General features: G+C 46.1%; 1 protein-coding gene across 1 annotated transcript in view; it reads left to right on the top strand.

Annotated features, from left to right (window-relative positions):
- ZMIZ2 (zinc finger MIZ-type containing 2) overlaps window positions 1-16,280 on the top strand; it is an 82,649-nt gene that overhangs the window by 43,588 nt on the left and 22,781 nt on the right. The window contains exons 2-7 of the mRNA XM_063311397.1: window positions 5,156-5,297; window positions 6,207-6,321; window positions 8,764-8,966; window positions 12,132-12,324; window positions 12,647-12,901; window positions 15,224-15,403. Of these exons, the coding sequence (XP_063167467.1) occupies window positions 5,248-5,297; window positions 6,207-6,321; window positions 8,764-8,966; window positions 12,132-12,324; window positions 12,647-12,901; window positions 15,224-15,403 (996 nt within the window). The 5' untranslated portion in view covers window positions 5,156-5,247. The remainder of the gene's footprint in view (window positions 1-5,155; window positions 5,298-6,206; window positions 6,322-8,763; window positions 8,967-12,131; window positions 12,325-12,646; window positions 12,902-15,223; window positions 15,404-16,280) is intronic.

The raw sequence follows: 16,280 nt of genomic DNA, 5'->3' as shown, positions 1-16,280 counted from the left end.
GGGTCCCACCTTCCTCAACCCCCACAGTCCTCCACAAGAGTTGGCCTTCAATTCCCATAATCTGCAGCCTTGGTGGTTAGAGATTATGGGAACTGAAGGCCAGCACATCTGCAGGGCACTGCTTTTGGGAAGGCCACACAAGATGTAAGTCCTTTTTTTTCTCCCCACCCCAGATATCTAACTGAGAGTCTCTTTTCTGTCTGACACTCTGTCATCTTTTACTAGCTAATCCATTTTGGGGTTAAGCATTATTTCCTTCTGAAGGAGCTGTCCCAGTTAATAAAGTGTGTGTGTGTGTGTGTGTGCACCCTCAAACTGTGTTCACAGTTTTCCAGTAATATAGAGCCGAGAACCTGTTGCAGAAACAAGAGGAAGGACGGCTTTAGCTACACCAGTCCTATTTTCTTGGGCTCAGCGCGCTTTGATTAAGATCTGTCAGAAGGATACAGCAAGATAAATAAATAACCGATAGCTTTTGAAATAGTTAATAATAACAATAAAGGATCACCAATAATGGAAAGGGAAGACCAGAAGTGTAAGCCATTCCATAAACTTAACATGTCCTTGTTTAACCTGGCAGTCCCCGCTGATCAGAAGTGCACTGGCAAAGGAGGATGGCATGCTTTTCCTCACCTAACACAGAAATGCAGCTTTTCATTTCTTCCGCCAGTCCTCAGCTGGCTTGTTTAAATGAATGCAGGCAAGCAGTACTTTAAGGCAAGTTTACAAGGCTTCTATGCCCTTATGGATGGTTACACAGATCTAGGGAAGCTGCAGACATGTCAACAGGCATCTACCATCCATGTGGCATGAGCACCAGATTCAGTGCTCATTCAGTGGATTAGCTATAGCAGCCTTAAATGGGAGTATTCTTCTTGACAAGAGCCTTAGTCACTGTTCTGTCAGGCACACTTAATGCTGTTAAAATTAATAGAAATACCTGTTCTGTTACCTATATGCAAATTTATACTTTTCCCCACCATCATCCTTTTAAAAGGCAGAGATCAGTCCTGAACAAAACTCGTTGGAATCACTATAGAAGTAATTCTTTGTGCCAGACTTTCTTAAGAATTCCATCCCCTTTTCTTACTAGCAAAGTGATTTTTGCGTTACACGTGATGGGACGTCAATGGAAGCTGATTCCTGAGTCAATGAGATTTGCTCAGCCAAAAAATTGCAACTGCCACCCTCTTGCCTTGCTCTAAAAGCAACAAGAAACCTTTTATCCAGAACATGTTTCTATTCTTTTCACCTTCCGCCCCGCAACATAGTGATCTCCATTTTTTGGAGTGGGTGTGTGTCACTTTACTGAAACAAGCAAAAACATCAAGTCAAAAAAGTAGGTAACTAAAATGATCAAACAAAAAAGCAAAATATCCTAGGGGAGAGAGAATCAATATGCACACGCATAATGTGGGAACTTAGGGAGACGTGCAAATTATTTAAGCATCCACGTTTCATGTGCTTCCTCAACACCTTGTCCATGAAATTTGTTGAGTTTTGCTGTGTGATTTCTATCCTGCCTTCTGGGTCTAGCCAACTCATACACAATAGCAATCAGGCTAATCTAAAAAACATTAAAAACATCCAATTAAAGTATCCAATTAAAAATCAGCAAACCAAACTCCCCAAACCAAGGAGAGAATGCCCAAAGTTGGTGGCTGAAGAGACACCAGTTAACTAGCCCCTTGGAAGCAAGGCAGAATTATTTTGCCCTCTTCCAAAAGCTGGGAGAGATCTTAGCCTGGCAAGCATCCTGGGGTTTCCCCTCCATGTCTTCACCCCAGTCATGAACAAATAAGAGCATCTTTGTGGAGCTATTCCTGATTACATCTTCCCCCATTGATTTCAAAATGGATTTTAGCTATTCCTCTTTTAGCTGGTGGGGTGGAAACTCTTCTCTGACTCCTCACTGGTAGACATTTTCCTTGTCCCTGGAAAGGACCATACATGGAAAATCTGGGAACATCAGTATTGGAGGCATTAGAGTCTTTGTGTTGGGACCAGATGAGGATAGAAATCCTCCCAGTTTTATCTTTTGGTCAAAAGTTTTGTTTTGATTCTGCACATGATGAGTGGTGGGAAGAATCTGGGGGCCTTGGCACTTCTCTCCCTTATTTTCTCTTCAGTCTTGAAGGGGCTGGAAATGGGCTTTCCCGTGGTTCCTACCCGAAGCCAAGTGCAGATAATTCTATCTTGCTTGGCATGGTTGCTTTACTATTCTTACTGTCATTCCCACTATCTAGGAAAAGCAACAGAAGAAAGAGATGCCGGCTTTCCCAGCTTCTGGTCAAGGCAGTTGGGTTCACTCTAGGTGGTTCCTCCTCCTCCTCCTCCTCCTCCATCTAAAAACCCAAGCCTGTTATAGCAGTTCTAGTTGGAGACATTCCCCAAGGTGTCTGCATAGTTAAGAGTGCACATTTGCAACTGTGACCCAGAAGCAAAGAGGAAAAAAAACATCAAGGCTAGTTTGCAATGTTAAGTGGAGTCTGTGTTTGCAGTTTGGCCACAGGTTTTCTTCTTCAGTGATCTCAAGCAGAGCAGCCAGTTCTTGGGTGCCTCTATTATGGGAAGTGAAGACGGGAGCATTTACTGTATTTGGCAGGGTGGGTTGCAAGTCAGCTCACCAGGGTTGGCATCAGCGACTGATATTCTCAGGTGTCTTGCCAAGTCCTGTGCCTCCACGGGGGCTTTGTTAGGAAAGGTATATCTCTCCCCTTTCCCCGCCTTCAGTGAGCGAGCAATTGTATGGCGAATTTGAACCTCTTGCCAGCAAGGCTTCTAAGAGTATTTTCTGTCCCAAACGTTTGCCTGGGGATTTATGACAGTTATACATATAACTTATGTAGAGGGCACCATCTGGGGAAGAGGAATCTGCAACTCCACATAAATTGTCCCACTGTTTAGTATCCCCTACTCAAGGCACACTGCCAGTACCAGTCTGCCTCTATTAGTTGTCCTATTTTCAGAGCCATAGTTAAGCCTTGGGATGCAGCTCACAGGATTGTCATTGCTTGAAGAGAAAAATATGGCTTCGGTTGAAAGGTTTCCTTTTCCCTTCTCCGTGCATTGCAAAGCATGGGTAGGTGGGTCAAGGTACCCCATATGATCTAGAATCCCTTGTACAATCAGGGCTCTGAACTGCACAGGGCGCATAGAACTGCAAAGAGCAGACATGTTGGAAAAGTAGGAAAACAAGGACAGCTCCTTCCTCATGCAGAGGAGGCAACGTGTGAATAGGGCCTGTCCTGTCACCAGTAATGACACGGTGCTCCTGAGCATGTTGGTTGTGTCACAGTTTGGCCATCAAATTAAAACCAGTGTCCATGTACTGGGGCCTGAAAGGGGAGCGGGATTTAAGTAGGCATGAAACCTAATTGAGGCCATTTGTCCATTCGGCCTCATACTGTTTACTATCATGGTAGTGGCCCTCCATAGTCCCAAAGCAATATTTTATCTGGAGCTGGCAGGCAGTGAAACTTGCAAAACTTCTATTTTATCCTGAACTACCTCACCCCAAGAATGTTGGGGCAACTCTCTTACAGCCATACGGACTTTGCTTCACACACTCATGGATTCTTTACCCACAGTGTGCTGTCTACACCAAAATGGCTAGGTTTGCACCTCGTTCCTGGTGTGGCTTGCGCACGCAAAGTCAAAATCAGATGAAACCAACCCTGTGAAGGCTGAGCATGTTGTGTGAACCTAGCTGCGACTTTTAATGACAGGAAGGAGAACTTGTGGTCCTCTAGAGGTTTCTGAACTACACCTCCCAGGTGCCCTCACCATTGACCATGTTGACCAGCACTGCTGGAGATATAGTTCAGCATCTTCTAGGGTGTGGAATACAGGTTGTATATCGCAGCTGTTGAGAGAACAAACTGCTTTTCATGGTGGCATCCCCCCCCCCGCCCCCAGCATCTTCCTCTGTTTGATGTGATAACAAAGAATGGGATGACACTTCCAGGCTCCAAGGGCCAGATGTCCAGGTAGAGTGATGGATGTGCATTCCTGAGTGTGTTTGAAAGCTGTGGGCAACACAGAGTTAATCTGGTGTAACTAGGCCAGCTCGGCAGCTTGCTCCTGCCAGGACCTTGTTTTGCCATATCTGGGCAGTACGCCAAGTTCCTTCTGGCCGCTGTATAAAGTTGACGTAGTCAGAGCAGAAAGCCTCTGCTAAACAAATGGGGCCACTTCCCCTCAGGAAAACTAGGGGGAGAGAGCCACAGACAAATCATTGTGGAAGACAAGACACAAGAGGTGTGCACTTGGCTATCTGGCAGTTACCTGCATGGCCTAGATATTAAGCATGGGATCTTGGAAAGGGGTGGGGAGACTTTTGCTGCTCCAGAACAAAAGAGCTCAAAGTCGTGCTGACTGGGTGCCAGCTCTGCCACCCACTCCTGGCCTTGACTCTGCTGGAGAAGAAGAGGGTATCTGAGGACATGAGGGGAACCAATGAGGGAGGTCATATCATCAAGGCCAAGGGAAGAGAGCACATATTTTGTGAGAGAAGCTCTATATCTTGTTGTGTGTGTCTTGGGCAGTCAGCTCCACCCAGCCACTCTGGTTTGGAGAGGTTGCACTTGAGGGATCGGTCGTAAATTATAGGCAGGAGTATTGGTCTTGGAGAGGTGAAGCTCGTGCTCAAATATCTTCATTTGGGGACTTGGGCCCAGTCTCAATCTTTCTCAGTCTCACCTTCTTTGCAAGTGTGTTGAGAAGTTAAAATGGAAGAGGGAGAGAAGAGCCACCCCACCACAAGACCCTGGGGGAAGGTAGCAGGATGAAAATAGAGTAGATTCTGTACCAACTGGACTCACCCACTGGACTACATCAAAACACATGGTTTGGCATACCCCAGGCACTCAACTGCTTGTCTGGAACCCTGGGTAGATGCTGCCCATCTGTTTACAGCAGTGTTTTCCAACCTGGACAGCTTCCAGAGGTATGGGTATGGACTTCAACTCCCAGAATTCTCCACCAGCATGGTCATTGCTAGGAACTGCAGGAGTTGAAGTCCACATCTCTAGAAGCTGCCCAGGTTAGGAAATACTGTAGACAATTCTGGGATCAATAGTCTGACTTAGAATAAGAAACTTCCTCTGTTTCTGTGCAGCTGCTAATGTCTTGCTTCCTGCCTGCTTCCCTCTAGCCTATCTGCCACTGTGACATCTGAGAGGCAGTGACCGGTCTCCCTGTGTGGCCTTGGATCCTGCACCCAGCCCCTTTACCTCCCTGTAGCCAATGACCCCCATGAACCCAATGAAACCATCGCTCCCACCCACCCCGCATGGGTGAGTATGACAGCACTGGCCTCCTCTTTCAGCTTTTTACATGCCTCTTTCTGCCTGTCCCTGGAGGTATACCGTCCTGGGACCATGGGGCAACTCTGCACCAGGATCTTGTGATGTTGGCTCATTGCTCAGCATCCCGATGCCTTTCATTTCATTAAAGCCTCCAGCCCTGAGGGTTGCAAAAAAGCTGGAAATAGGTGATTCATGGATGGAATGTAGACTTTCCCATCCCTGAATTATCAGCAAGTCTTGTTTCTCATTTGGACATACTGCCTAATAAAAGGCAGGGGTGGGGAGCTTCCTTTTCGCAGCCAGGTCCAATAAGGTGCACTTTCAGTTGGCCACTAAGGAGACTGGCAATGTCACAGAGTGGGGGATGAACCAAAATTGTATTTTGGGGTGAGGGCTGGCTAGTTTAAGGTGCAAACTGGATGCTTAAGAGCACTGAAAAAAGGTGACCATGAAATCTGCAGGGGGCAAAATAGGGTTGGGGCCCTGCTTGCATCCAAGGAGCTGCCCCATTCTTGCTTATGAATCCAAAGGTTGATCTTGTCTGTGGGGGACAGGAGCTGCAGTGTAAGTAGCCTGTAAGTGCACCAGAGCAAGGGTCACCAGAAGTTCTGGAAAACCCACCACCCTAAAAGCTGCAGCTTTTCTCTGCAATTTTGCTGTCTTCCCCATTTCTGGAATTTCCTGAAAATGGAGACTTCACTTTCCAGTCGTGGCCAATAACTATCTAGCAGTCCTACTTTTGTATGCTGCTCAGGATGGCTCACCCATGGTTTCCTCTTATCCAGTTGCAAATATCTCCCACTCTTTTCCCCATGCCCCTTCCCCGAACACTTCCCCAGAGGTTCCTAATCACTGACATTGCGCATCAGTGATGTTTTGTTTTGCTTTCCTTCCTAGTGATGGTTCATATGCCTACGAGTCAGTTCCTTGGCAACAGAATACCAATCAGCCTGCAGGATCTCTCTCGGTGGTAACCACTGTTTGGGGCGTCAGCAACACATCCCAAAGCCAGGTACCCTTTGCAGCCTTCAGAGAGAGGTTGGAGAGAGGAGGGTGGGTGGGCAGGGAGTGGAAATGGGGCACCCAGGCTGGACCTCCTTTGGAATTTTGCCAAAGTAGAGCCTGGAGCAGACTTCCCCAGCCCATCACTTTCCACAGGCATTGGACCAAAGAATTGATTTTCACTTAAAATTACATTTAAGCTGCCCTTAAAAAAGTCCCCTACCAAGCTTGTTAATGCAGCCAGTGCAGCAATACACTGAAACAACGATATCAAAGGGGCAATTATCGGTAAAGCCAGCTGCCCAAAAATACAATTCATGAAAAACTCCAGTGAGAACAAGTGGGTTTTCAAAGCCCAAATCTTAATTTCTTTCTGGTGGAGATATTTTTTCATAAGCATCCTGCCTTTTCCTCAAAAGGCACCTTCAGTCACTCAGGTAAAGAGGAGAGAGGGGAAAGGGACTTCTGAAACGTGGACCAGAGAAGACTCATTTACATGGGAAACTTCCCAGCTGAGCCTTTTGCCTCCCCTGTTCCAGTGCATTCCATGAGGGTTCACGCTAGCAGAAAGCTGGGTGGATGATCTACCAAGTATCACACAAGGGACTTTCCCTGCCAAGTTCCATTCCACCCCAATCCTGATACAAAACATGTAAAGAAGAAAAAACGATCAGCTTTACTTCCAGGCCCTGTACCCAGTCTTTCCACAAAGACGTCTTGTTTTTGTTTATCTAAAACTCATCTACCAGCTTTAAGTCTGTCTTCTGGTATATTTAAATCTTCACCTGTTTTGCAGGGAACGTGGCCATGCTATGGAAAGCGAAAGTTTCCAAGGAAGTAGCTATGTTAATCTGTTATTGCAAAGGAAAACAGCACAGGGAGGCATTTAGCATTTCCAACTAATTTGTTTTCACATGGCCTTTTGTGGGAAGGCTGTTTCATCCAACTGGTAGAGCCAAAAGCTCAATCCACAGAAGAGACTTAATACATTTGTGGCTTAAGGGGAGATTAAATTGTTTGTATATACAAGTGAGCTTAAGTGAGAGCAAACAAATATATAAAATAAGCCATACCTAATTCAGCTCTGTACACTGCAAATTTTACAGCTCATTTTAAATTAACAGCATGGTTCTAAGCATTTCTACCTGTAAGTCCCACCAAGTTTGGTAGGTCTCATTCACACTTAAATGCAGTTAAAATTGCTGCAGTCAGTGAATGTACTTTCCTGGGAAATGAGTTTCTTCACTTGGGACTTGTGTCTGAGCAGCCGTTCCCAGGCATGAGTTGAATGCTGATTCTAACTGAATCTTTGTTAGATGTATATTCTACTTCTCCTCCAGGAGCTCAAAGCTGCATATTAGTAACTCATCCTTCCATTTTTCTACAACAAGCCTGTGAAGTAGGCTAGGCTGAGAGATAATGGCTGGGCCAAAATCATCCAGGGAGTTGAGGATGGACTTCAGTTTGAGCCTAAGCCAGCACCTTAATTTATATTACTCTGGCTCCTTCTCTGACATCTGCTGGTGAGATATTAGATTTGACCAGGAATTCCCAAAAATTCTCAACTGAATTCTCATCTGGTGAGAAGGAGATATTAGATTTTTCACAAGCAGCACATCATCTCTTCGAAATTCTGTTTCAGCTGTGAGGCCTGACAGTTTGGAGGAAAGAAAAAGTCTTTACAACATTTTTGCTTTCATTTGGTTGCTTTAAATGGGAACTGGATCTCAGAATGACCTAAGTCTCATCTGATTGCAAATTGAAGGAATTCAGAGAAACACACTTGTAAAAATTATCCCTTTGCTGCCCTTCTGAAAGAGTAGGGGAGTACAGCCCTCCTAACAGTCTTTCTAGCCATTTTCTGGGTTCCTTTATTCACTGATATTTAACTTAACAATATCAGACATTGCTATTTACTCCAGATTAAGTAGCCTGAGCAGATTACAAAGTTTGAGGCTTGGAAGACTCATTGACAGCAGGAATGTAGATAGACTGGGGCACCCCCTGAGTTTTCTCTGTTCTATAAATTTTATGTGGTTTTTAAAAGGCCAGAGAAGCTCCCCCTTTCTTTTCCCCCCTCTCCCCCAACACCCCATACTTTTAGGGGCTACAGGCCTGAATTCATTTAGTCCAAGAAGCAGCAAAAGGGAAATCCAGTCAATCTCTAGTGTTTTCTGCAGCAAGAAGTTGAGGTTCTCTAAGAAAAGGACTGTCAGCCATCCTCCCTAAATCTGGCTGCTGATGGATGCATTATGGAGAGGAGGCTGCTAAGAGTGAACGTAAACTCAGTTCTGATTTCTGGACTGACTGTATGCTTGGAAACACCTGATTCTTTTAACTGTCTGGATTCTGATCTCCTACCTCATCCCTCTTCACATCTTGCTGGACCACAAAGTAGATCCTTGCACTGCTGATCTAGTCCAATTTTCTCTCCTCCCTTGATCCTTTGCAGGTTTTTGGAAACCCCATGGGCCCTGGAGGAAACACCGCTGGCAATCCCATGATGCCCAGCGTGGCCAGCAGTGGCTCTGGCATGAACTCACCACAATTTATGGGACAGCAGCCTTTCCCTGAGGGTTCAACGGGCAAAGGTTACGTGCAGCCTGGGATGTACAGTCGCAGTTCATACCCTGGAGGGCCAGGCTTCACCACAAGGTAGGTCCTGGGTGGCAAGTTGGATCAGCAGGTATGGTGCCTTTGATGGGAAAGGAGCTTGCCTTGGTTGATTCAGCACAGCATGTTAAACCATAATTTGTTGAAACAACAACCACAGTAAGCCGAGTTCACACAAACATGAAGCCACAAGCCTGTGCTGGATGAGTTACACAACAGTGAGCCACTCACAAGCAAAGGTATAACCTCCATATTGTGATGTCCAGCTAGGATTTGGCCTGGTTGATTGTTCTTGGAATTATTAGTGTGCAATCAACTGGCCACGTGATCGTGCAGTGAACCAGGAAAGGTGGTTCATTGGTAGCCTTTCTCCTCTGCCTCAGTGATTTCACTGAGCTGTTGATTACTCATTTGTGCTTTATTTTTTTGGATAAACTCTCTAGCCAAGAACCTGGAAACAGCCTCTCAGAAGGTCTTCTCTGCACGTCTACAAGCCAAGTCTACAACTTCCATGTTTTGTGGAAGTTCCTCATGTCTTCCCCTCTCTCCTGCATGGAGACCATAATTCCAATCAGCATTTTTCAAGATCAGCAGCTTAGTTAAATCAGGGAGCAGTGCTATGCATGCCCCAAGAATTGATCCTCCTCAACAACACAGGGCTTATTTTTGAGCAAAATTCTGTAGAAATCCATTGCTGGTTTATCTAACCGATTAAACATTCACCTATAATTAATGATTGTCATATCTGGAGCTTGGAAGAAATTTCTACCCATTCCTCTCATTCATATCTGGCAAAAAGATGGCGTTCTTAAGAATTTCAGCTCACTGGAGCCACACACTCCTTATCTGAGTTTTCTCATTTTAAATTCCTAACCTGCCCTGTCTCAATAAACCCAGATAATGAAATTCCCAATTGCTTTTCTGAATTTAATATCCTCCACTACATATGCTCAATAGCTGCTTCACTCTGGGTACAAAAATCCTTCTACCCTAAAGACGGACGTCTTGCGGTGGTGTTGAAAAAAGTTCCAGCCTTCATAATTTGGTGGCTATTCCACACCTTCAGTGCAAGCACCAGAAATGTCTCTTGATGCACTCTGTGGTTATGGCACGGACTTGGCTCAAGGATGCCCAGATGACAAGCCATTGCAGGCAGTTTCTAAGTCTGGCATGATTTCCGACAGACCATGAATTCACAGCGCTTAGTGGGAGAGCTTAGGGGAGTACTAAAATTAAGCCAAATGACACACCTTTGAAACAGTTGGGTCAACATGCAGAAATGTCTCCTGCTGGACAGTTCAGACTGAATCCACACATTGAACTGAGCCATAACGTGGTTTGCTCTCTTGCACTTCGGTGTGTTGGGTAAACGCTGCCATTGTGATTTGTAAACCAGAGTTTGTGTGGTTAAGCAAACCATGAGTTAATGAGTCATGGGAACCCATTCTGAGAATCTCCCCACCCACCTCTGCCCTTTCTCTCTCTTGGGAAAAAGGTCATTTGCTTCCTTCCCTGGAATCCTAAAATAGTGAGAATGTTCTTTCTTTAACCTTCCCATATAATTAGTGAATCAACCCCGTGTGCCGGGAGAGGAGAATAGTCACCAGAGATATATGAAGAGAAGAGCTTGTTATTAATTGCACAAAGAGGCCCTTTCTGCTACGCCTGGTGCCACATCAGTGGGTGACAGGGTATGTGAGTGTGTAAGTGTGATGGCCGCCTCATAGTCATAGGCCTAGCCGCCTCGTCTCCTCAACGTTTTACTTGTACAGCATCATCCTTCCGTGCCTTGATGGGCTTCTCACCTCCTTGCACTGCATGCGAGCTGAAGGAATACTGGGAATTCTTATTGTATGTCCAAAACGTTTTGCCGAGGTGTAGAATCCAGACTGCCAGTGCCAACTGAAGAATCGGGTTTGGCAACAGGCGTCTTGGAAGCCTAGGAAGAAGCATGCTTTCTCTGTCTCTCTCTTTTTAACTTTGAGCACCCACGTCTTAGTTAAATTTCTTGGTTGGCCTTTTACTTGCCCCATGCCAATGACCGATGGGAGTGTACCTGTCCAGCAGCATTCCAAAAATAGCAACAGAAGATACCCCTATGTTTGCAGTTATAATTTGGACAGAAACAGAGAGAGGTGCAGTTTATGACCTATAGCATTTCAGTTTGAAATATTCATAGCCAGTACCTTTAAAAAGCAGGAGTCAACACTAGCCCTTCTCCTGCTCCATTCACGTTTCCTAAAGGTCACCAATCCAGGTGCTGGTCTCTCAAAGCAAACAGGCGCCTTCTGGTATTCAGTCTGCAGGTCCAGAAGAGAAGGTTCCTCAGTTGCCTTTGTTTCCATTGCTGACACTGTTTTATATTTTGTCAAGAAAAAAGGTCAGTTGAAATGTTCCTGGGTAGGCCTTTTTAATGTTTAAATTGTGACAAAAGACAATTTTTTACGTAAAATTGATACGAAAGCTTTCCGTTAAATGAAACTGCCTACTAATTCATTGCTCATTTGCATAAATAGGCATATAAGCTTGCTCCAGGCAAACCCTGGGAGCCACAGGGTGATTAGTGGTCAAGATGTTGGACTGTGATTGGGGATTCCATGGTCCTCAGCCATGGAAACTCACCAGGTGACTTTGGGCCAGTCATTTTCTCTTTGCCTAACTTCACTGGGTTGTTGTGGGGATAAACATGAAGATGGAATATTATGCATGGCTTCTTCAGCTCTTATAGGAATATGGTTCTTCCAAGTTCCTGGTGACTGCACTGTGCAGTTTTCTTGACAATAGTATGCAAGTACATTGCCATTGCCTCCTTCTGACGTTTTTCTGACTTCCTACTCTGTTCCCTGGTGGTCTTCCATCCATGTATCAAGCATGCCTGACCTAGATTAACTTTCAAGGCTGACAAGGCTGGCCAGGAGCTGACACCTGCTGAGGCTCTTTAATGAAAAGCAGGGTGTGAATCTTTTGTTGCTGTTGATGATGATGATGGCGACGACAATGCCACATAGAGGTTGCCCAAACCCAGTTCAGCCTTGGGCCCAAGTAGTGCCCATTGTCTCCTAATGTCAGTACTTGTTTTTCCTCCCATTTAGCAACAGTTCTGAGGTCCCCCAACTCAGCCTGGAGCTCTGTGCAAATGAGATTGGGGCCATCATTAGGGTGTGAAGAACATGTGCAACATGGCTATAAATCTCGCCTTTTCTCTAGTTATGCAGGCAGCCCAAACGGCCCAGGGGGAATGGGCATTCCTTCACATACTGGGAGACCCCCTGCAGACTTCACCCAAGCAGCCGCTGCAGCCGCCGTCGCAGCTGCTGCCGCAACAGCCACAGCCACGGCCACAGCCACAGTAGCTGCCTTGCAAGAAAAGCAGAGCCAGGAGCTGAGCCAGTATGGAGCGGTAAGCTGGGCATGTGACTGTTCACTGAGAATGAGCTGAGGCAAATTCACAAGGGCTTAGAGTTGAAATAACTGTGGGCCAAGGCGATAGGCCTGCAAATGAGAGTGCTACGGTCTACAGCTGACACGGCCTGCGTGCCGTTTCTTGTCTCGTCTAACGGTCTGTCTCGTGCTGAAGTGCAAGCTGAATCTAATAGAAAGGTTAGAACAGAGACTGCTAGAACATCAAGGGTGGTGTATCTTATCCTATGAACTGCTGTTCCCACAGAGTCTGGCTTTATCTCAAACCCTATTTAACTCCTTTCCTTTTTCTTTTTCTGGAGATGGGTGCTGGGCAGCCTTTCAACAATCAATTCCTTCCTCATTCGGGGCCCCGAGGACCAGCTGTACCTCCTGGGATGAATCCAGCCAACATGTTGAACGCTTCTGGAATGTCACCCATGAGCATGAGCACAGCAAGGAGTCCTGCCATGAGCGCCCTGTATGGTGGACAGAGGATGCCCCAGCATGGCTACCCTACGCCCCCACAAGGCCAGCAGATGCCCCGGCAAAGTGTCAAGAGAACTTATTCCAGCGAGGTGCGTGGCAGAGGTGGAAGGGTTTGAAGCTCAGGCTTTGGAGCCTTAGGTACATACAACCCTATGCCAAGGAGTGCCAACTTCCCCCACCAGTGTGCTGGAGCTGTAATTCTAAAATTCCCAGGCCATGTGGCCTTTGGCGACTGGGCATTGGGGGGCTGTAATTCCAGTACGCCAAAATAGCATGAGGTGATGGAAGGCTGCAGGAGATAAACCCATGGAGCCAATCTTAGGAAAGTGTATTAGAACTTGTAAATTGAACTGGGCATTCAGGACTCCCTCCTGAGACGTTTATAGCTGCCAATTTCCTGGGCCTGCAGATTTCATCCAGGTTCAGAATGAGTGGAATGGAGCATAGCAATTACATTCTCTGTCTGATCTGGATGCCTACAATTAGGGAACTTGCTCTGTCTCTAACTGGCGGAAAGAGTGCACTTGCTGAGTTGGTTAGCTTTACTGGCTGTACCCTGAAAGAAAATGACGGAGACCGCACCTGCCAACATCTAGAAAAGAAATAAATGCCAGGAAACAGTCCCAAGAAAGATTTGTGCCTGCCAGCAGAGTTCCCTGTAACCTTTTAGCACAGAGGTGGGCCAGTTGTAAGCCATCTGCAGCCCTCCAACTTCTATTTGGGGCTCTCCAAGCCATGCCAGGTTGGATGGGACAAACATCTTCTGACCCATTTTTCCTGGGTTTCAGCAGGTTATGGCCTCAGTGTGTAATGGAGACATAAAACACCCTTAAACCCTTCCCCTGAGTTGATTTTTCCAGAAGATGCCTTAACTCAGTGCAAGTCTTGATGTACTCCTTGTTAACCCCTTCCTCAATTTGTCTCTTCAGAAGACTTAACCTTCTACCCAGCTCACTGTGGTAACGTTTTAGCACTACCTACCAGGCTGTTTGCAGCCCCCAGCTGGGGCATGAAAGGGAAGTGTAGCTTCCTAGATGAAAAAAGTTGCCCATTCTTTCTTCTGCAGAATTAGGAGTCCATTGAACTTCTTGTGATGACTGCCTACTCAGCTTACCATTAAGTTCGATTCATATGTGGTTAAGTAGAAATCTCTTTAATGGAGTGTCGTGTGCAGTACAGTGAAAAAGTTGCAGATAGAAGTTCCTGTGCTTTCTCCAAGTTAAACAGCCCAATGAACTCAACCCCCTCCCCCTTCTTCGGTATGCAGCCCCCACTTTTTGTGCCAGTCTGTTCAGTTCTGTGCAGATGTCTCCAACAGCTCTGCCGGTTGACCTTGGATGCCAGGGATAGTCCAAACAAGATGCTTTCACGCTCCTGGCTTGTCCCCCTCCCACTTCTACTGACTGGCAAGCCTCAACACATGTTGACTCCATTCATGCATGCGAGTCGGATCAGATGTTCTGGGGACGTTTGATCTGGGAGCGTGACCCTTCTCCTCCCAAGGTTATCTGATGCCAGATGTGATGCTCTAGGCAGGCAGGTCACAAGATGCCAGCTAGCCCTGCTTCCCCATTTCCAGTGTGTGCTACAGCCCCACTCAGTCACAGGTTACATCCTCCCCCACCCCTTGCCCCCCTCCCAGCATCAAGAAAGACACAAGAAGTTTTCACTTTCCCGTGCCACTTAGCATGTGGTGAACTCCATTAGTGACTCATTCAGCTCAGCCCAGTTGAAGACCTTCTCTGACAATAGCAGGCCACAAAACCTTCACCACCATGATAGCATTTTCATCCTAACTTCCAGCAGAAGCTCACAGTGAGGTTTTGCAAGGCTTTTCAGATTGTTTGTTTCCTTTCTTAAGACAATTCTACGTCAGGGGTAGGGAATGCCTGTACCCTCTGTTTCTCATGTCCGTTCAGAGAAGGTACTGCTGATTCAGAAGGAAGACGGACTCATTCACCCTACACACTTATTCGTGGTTTAGCGTGTTGCAAGAACCTAGCCGTCATGGTTTATTCAATAAGCTATGAGTAGCTCTTATTCCCCAAAATTCATTCTTTTAGTTCATTTATGATTAACCCAGAATGTGTGTTTCTCATTCCATTGTATTTACTTCCATGGGAGGCCAGCCTGCTCAGCTGCTGCTCCAAGGCATCTTCCTACTAGTACAGGCTGTGCATTTGGGCTCCAGCCCTTTCAGTTATCAAACCGTTTGCTAGATCTTAGGCTTCTGTTTTCTGCTGGTTTGGTGCCGTTGCGGGATGCAGGCACTTACTGGATTGTTTTTAATCATTTTAATGGCCTGAATGTAATGTGACAACCTTCTCCTTGCTGAAAAGCAGTTTACTAATTTAGGCCACATAATTGTAAGTGGCCATCATTCACCCGCCCTTTCTCTGGATCTCTTCCAGGGTTATCCAGGACAACAATATATGCAAGGTGGACAGTACCCCTCCCAAGCCGGACAGTATGCCACAAATGTGCCTCAGCCATCTGCTCCATCCCCCTCCTATCCCGGTCACAGGTTGCCACTGCAACAGGGAGTGAGCCACTATCTCTCTGCCTCCAGTACCAGCGGCCCATACTATAAGGTACTCAGTTACTATGGTAACAGCTGTACAAGATTCTCAGTGAAGGTGAAAGAGACATACTGGCATTCATTCTGTAAGGAGAGAAAGCAGATCCCCAGTAGGAATGATAAATGCATCAAGAGAGCATCTCCCTGAGGAATGGGGGGAAACACCTGCATCTCCATTTGGTTTTTCGCTATTATTCTGGTGTTTCTCTAGGGAAGCCTTCTCCAACCCTCTGGATGTCTGGACTTCAGCTACCAAAATTCTGGACCATGATCACGGAGGATTCTAAAATTTGAAGCGCACCACTCAGAAAGTAGCCAGATGGGGAAAGATTGCTATGGGGTTTTTAAATATTCTGTTTGTTCTGATCTTCAGCCAGCAGTTGTAAGAACAACTCTTCCCACCGCGAGCTAATGCAGGTTGTTTGAATGATTTCACGGGGCAGAAGAAAATGTTCTCTCAGGGTTATAGAGTAAGTCAGCAATAAAAAAAACATTGTTTCCTGGGACTTAATCCAAGGATGCACAGTGCAGCCAGTTGTGCCTGGGTAAACTAAGATTCAGATCACTCTTCTGTTCATTCACTTGACTCCCATCTCACCCCGGTTGGATTCTCAATTTGGCTAAGATATTATATAGTTTGAGAACCAGTTTGGTGTAGTGATTAAGGCACCAGGCTAGAAACCAGGAGACTATGAGTTCTAGTCCCAGCTGGGTGACCTTGGGCCAGTCACACACACACAGCCCTAGGAAGGAGGCAATGACAAACCACTTCCGAAAAACCTTGCCAAGAAAACTGCAGGGACTTGTCCAGGCCGTTTTCTGGTTTACTGCACTGTATGAATCCAGTCTTTGTGATTTGCAAACCGTGGCTTGCAGTTAAGTTCAACTAT

The sequence above is a fragment of the Candoia aspera genome, chromosome 9 (assembly GCF_035149785.1).
Source record: "Candoia aspera isolate rCanAsp1 chromosome 9, rCanAsp1.hap2, whole genome shotgun sequence".
Taxonomy (NCBI): Eukaryota; Metazoa; Chordata; class Lepidosauria; order Squamata; family Boidae; genus Candoia; species Candoia aspera.
Note: the sequence above shows the minus strand (reverse complement) of the source record. Positions and strands in the feature narration are given on the sequence as shown.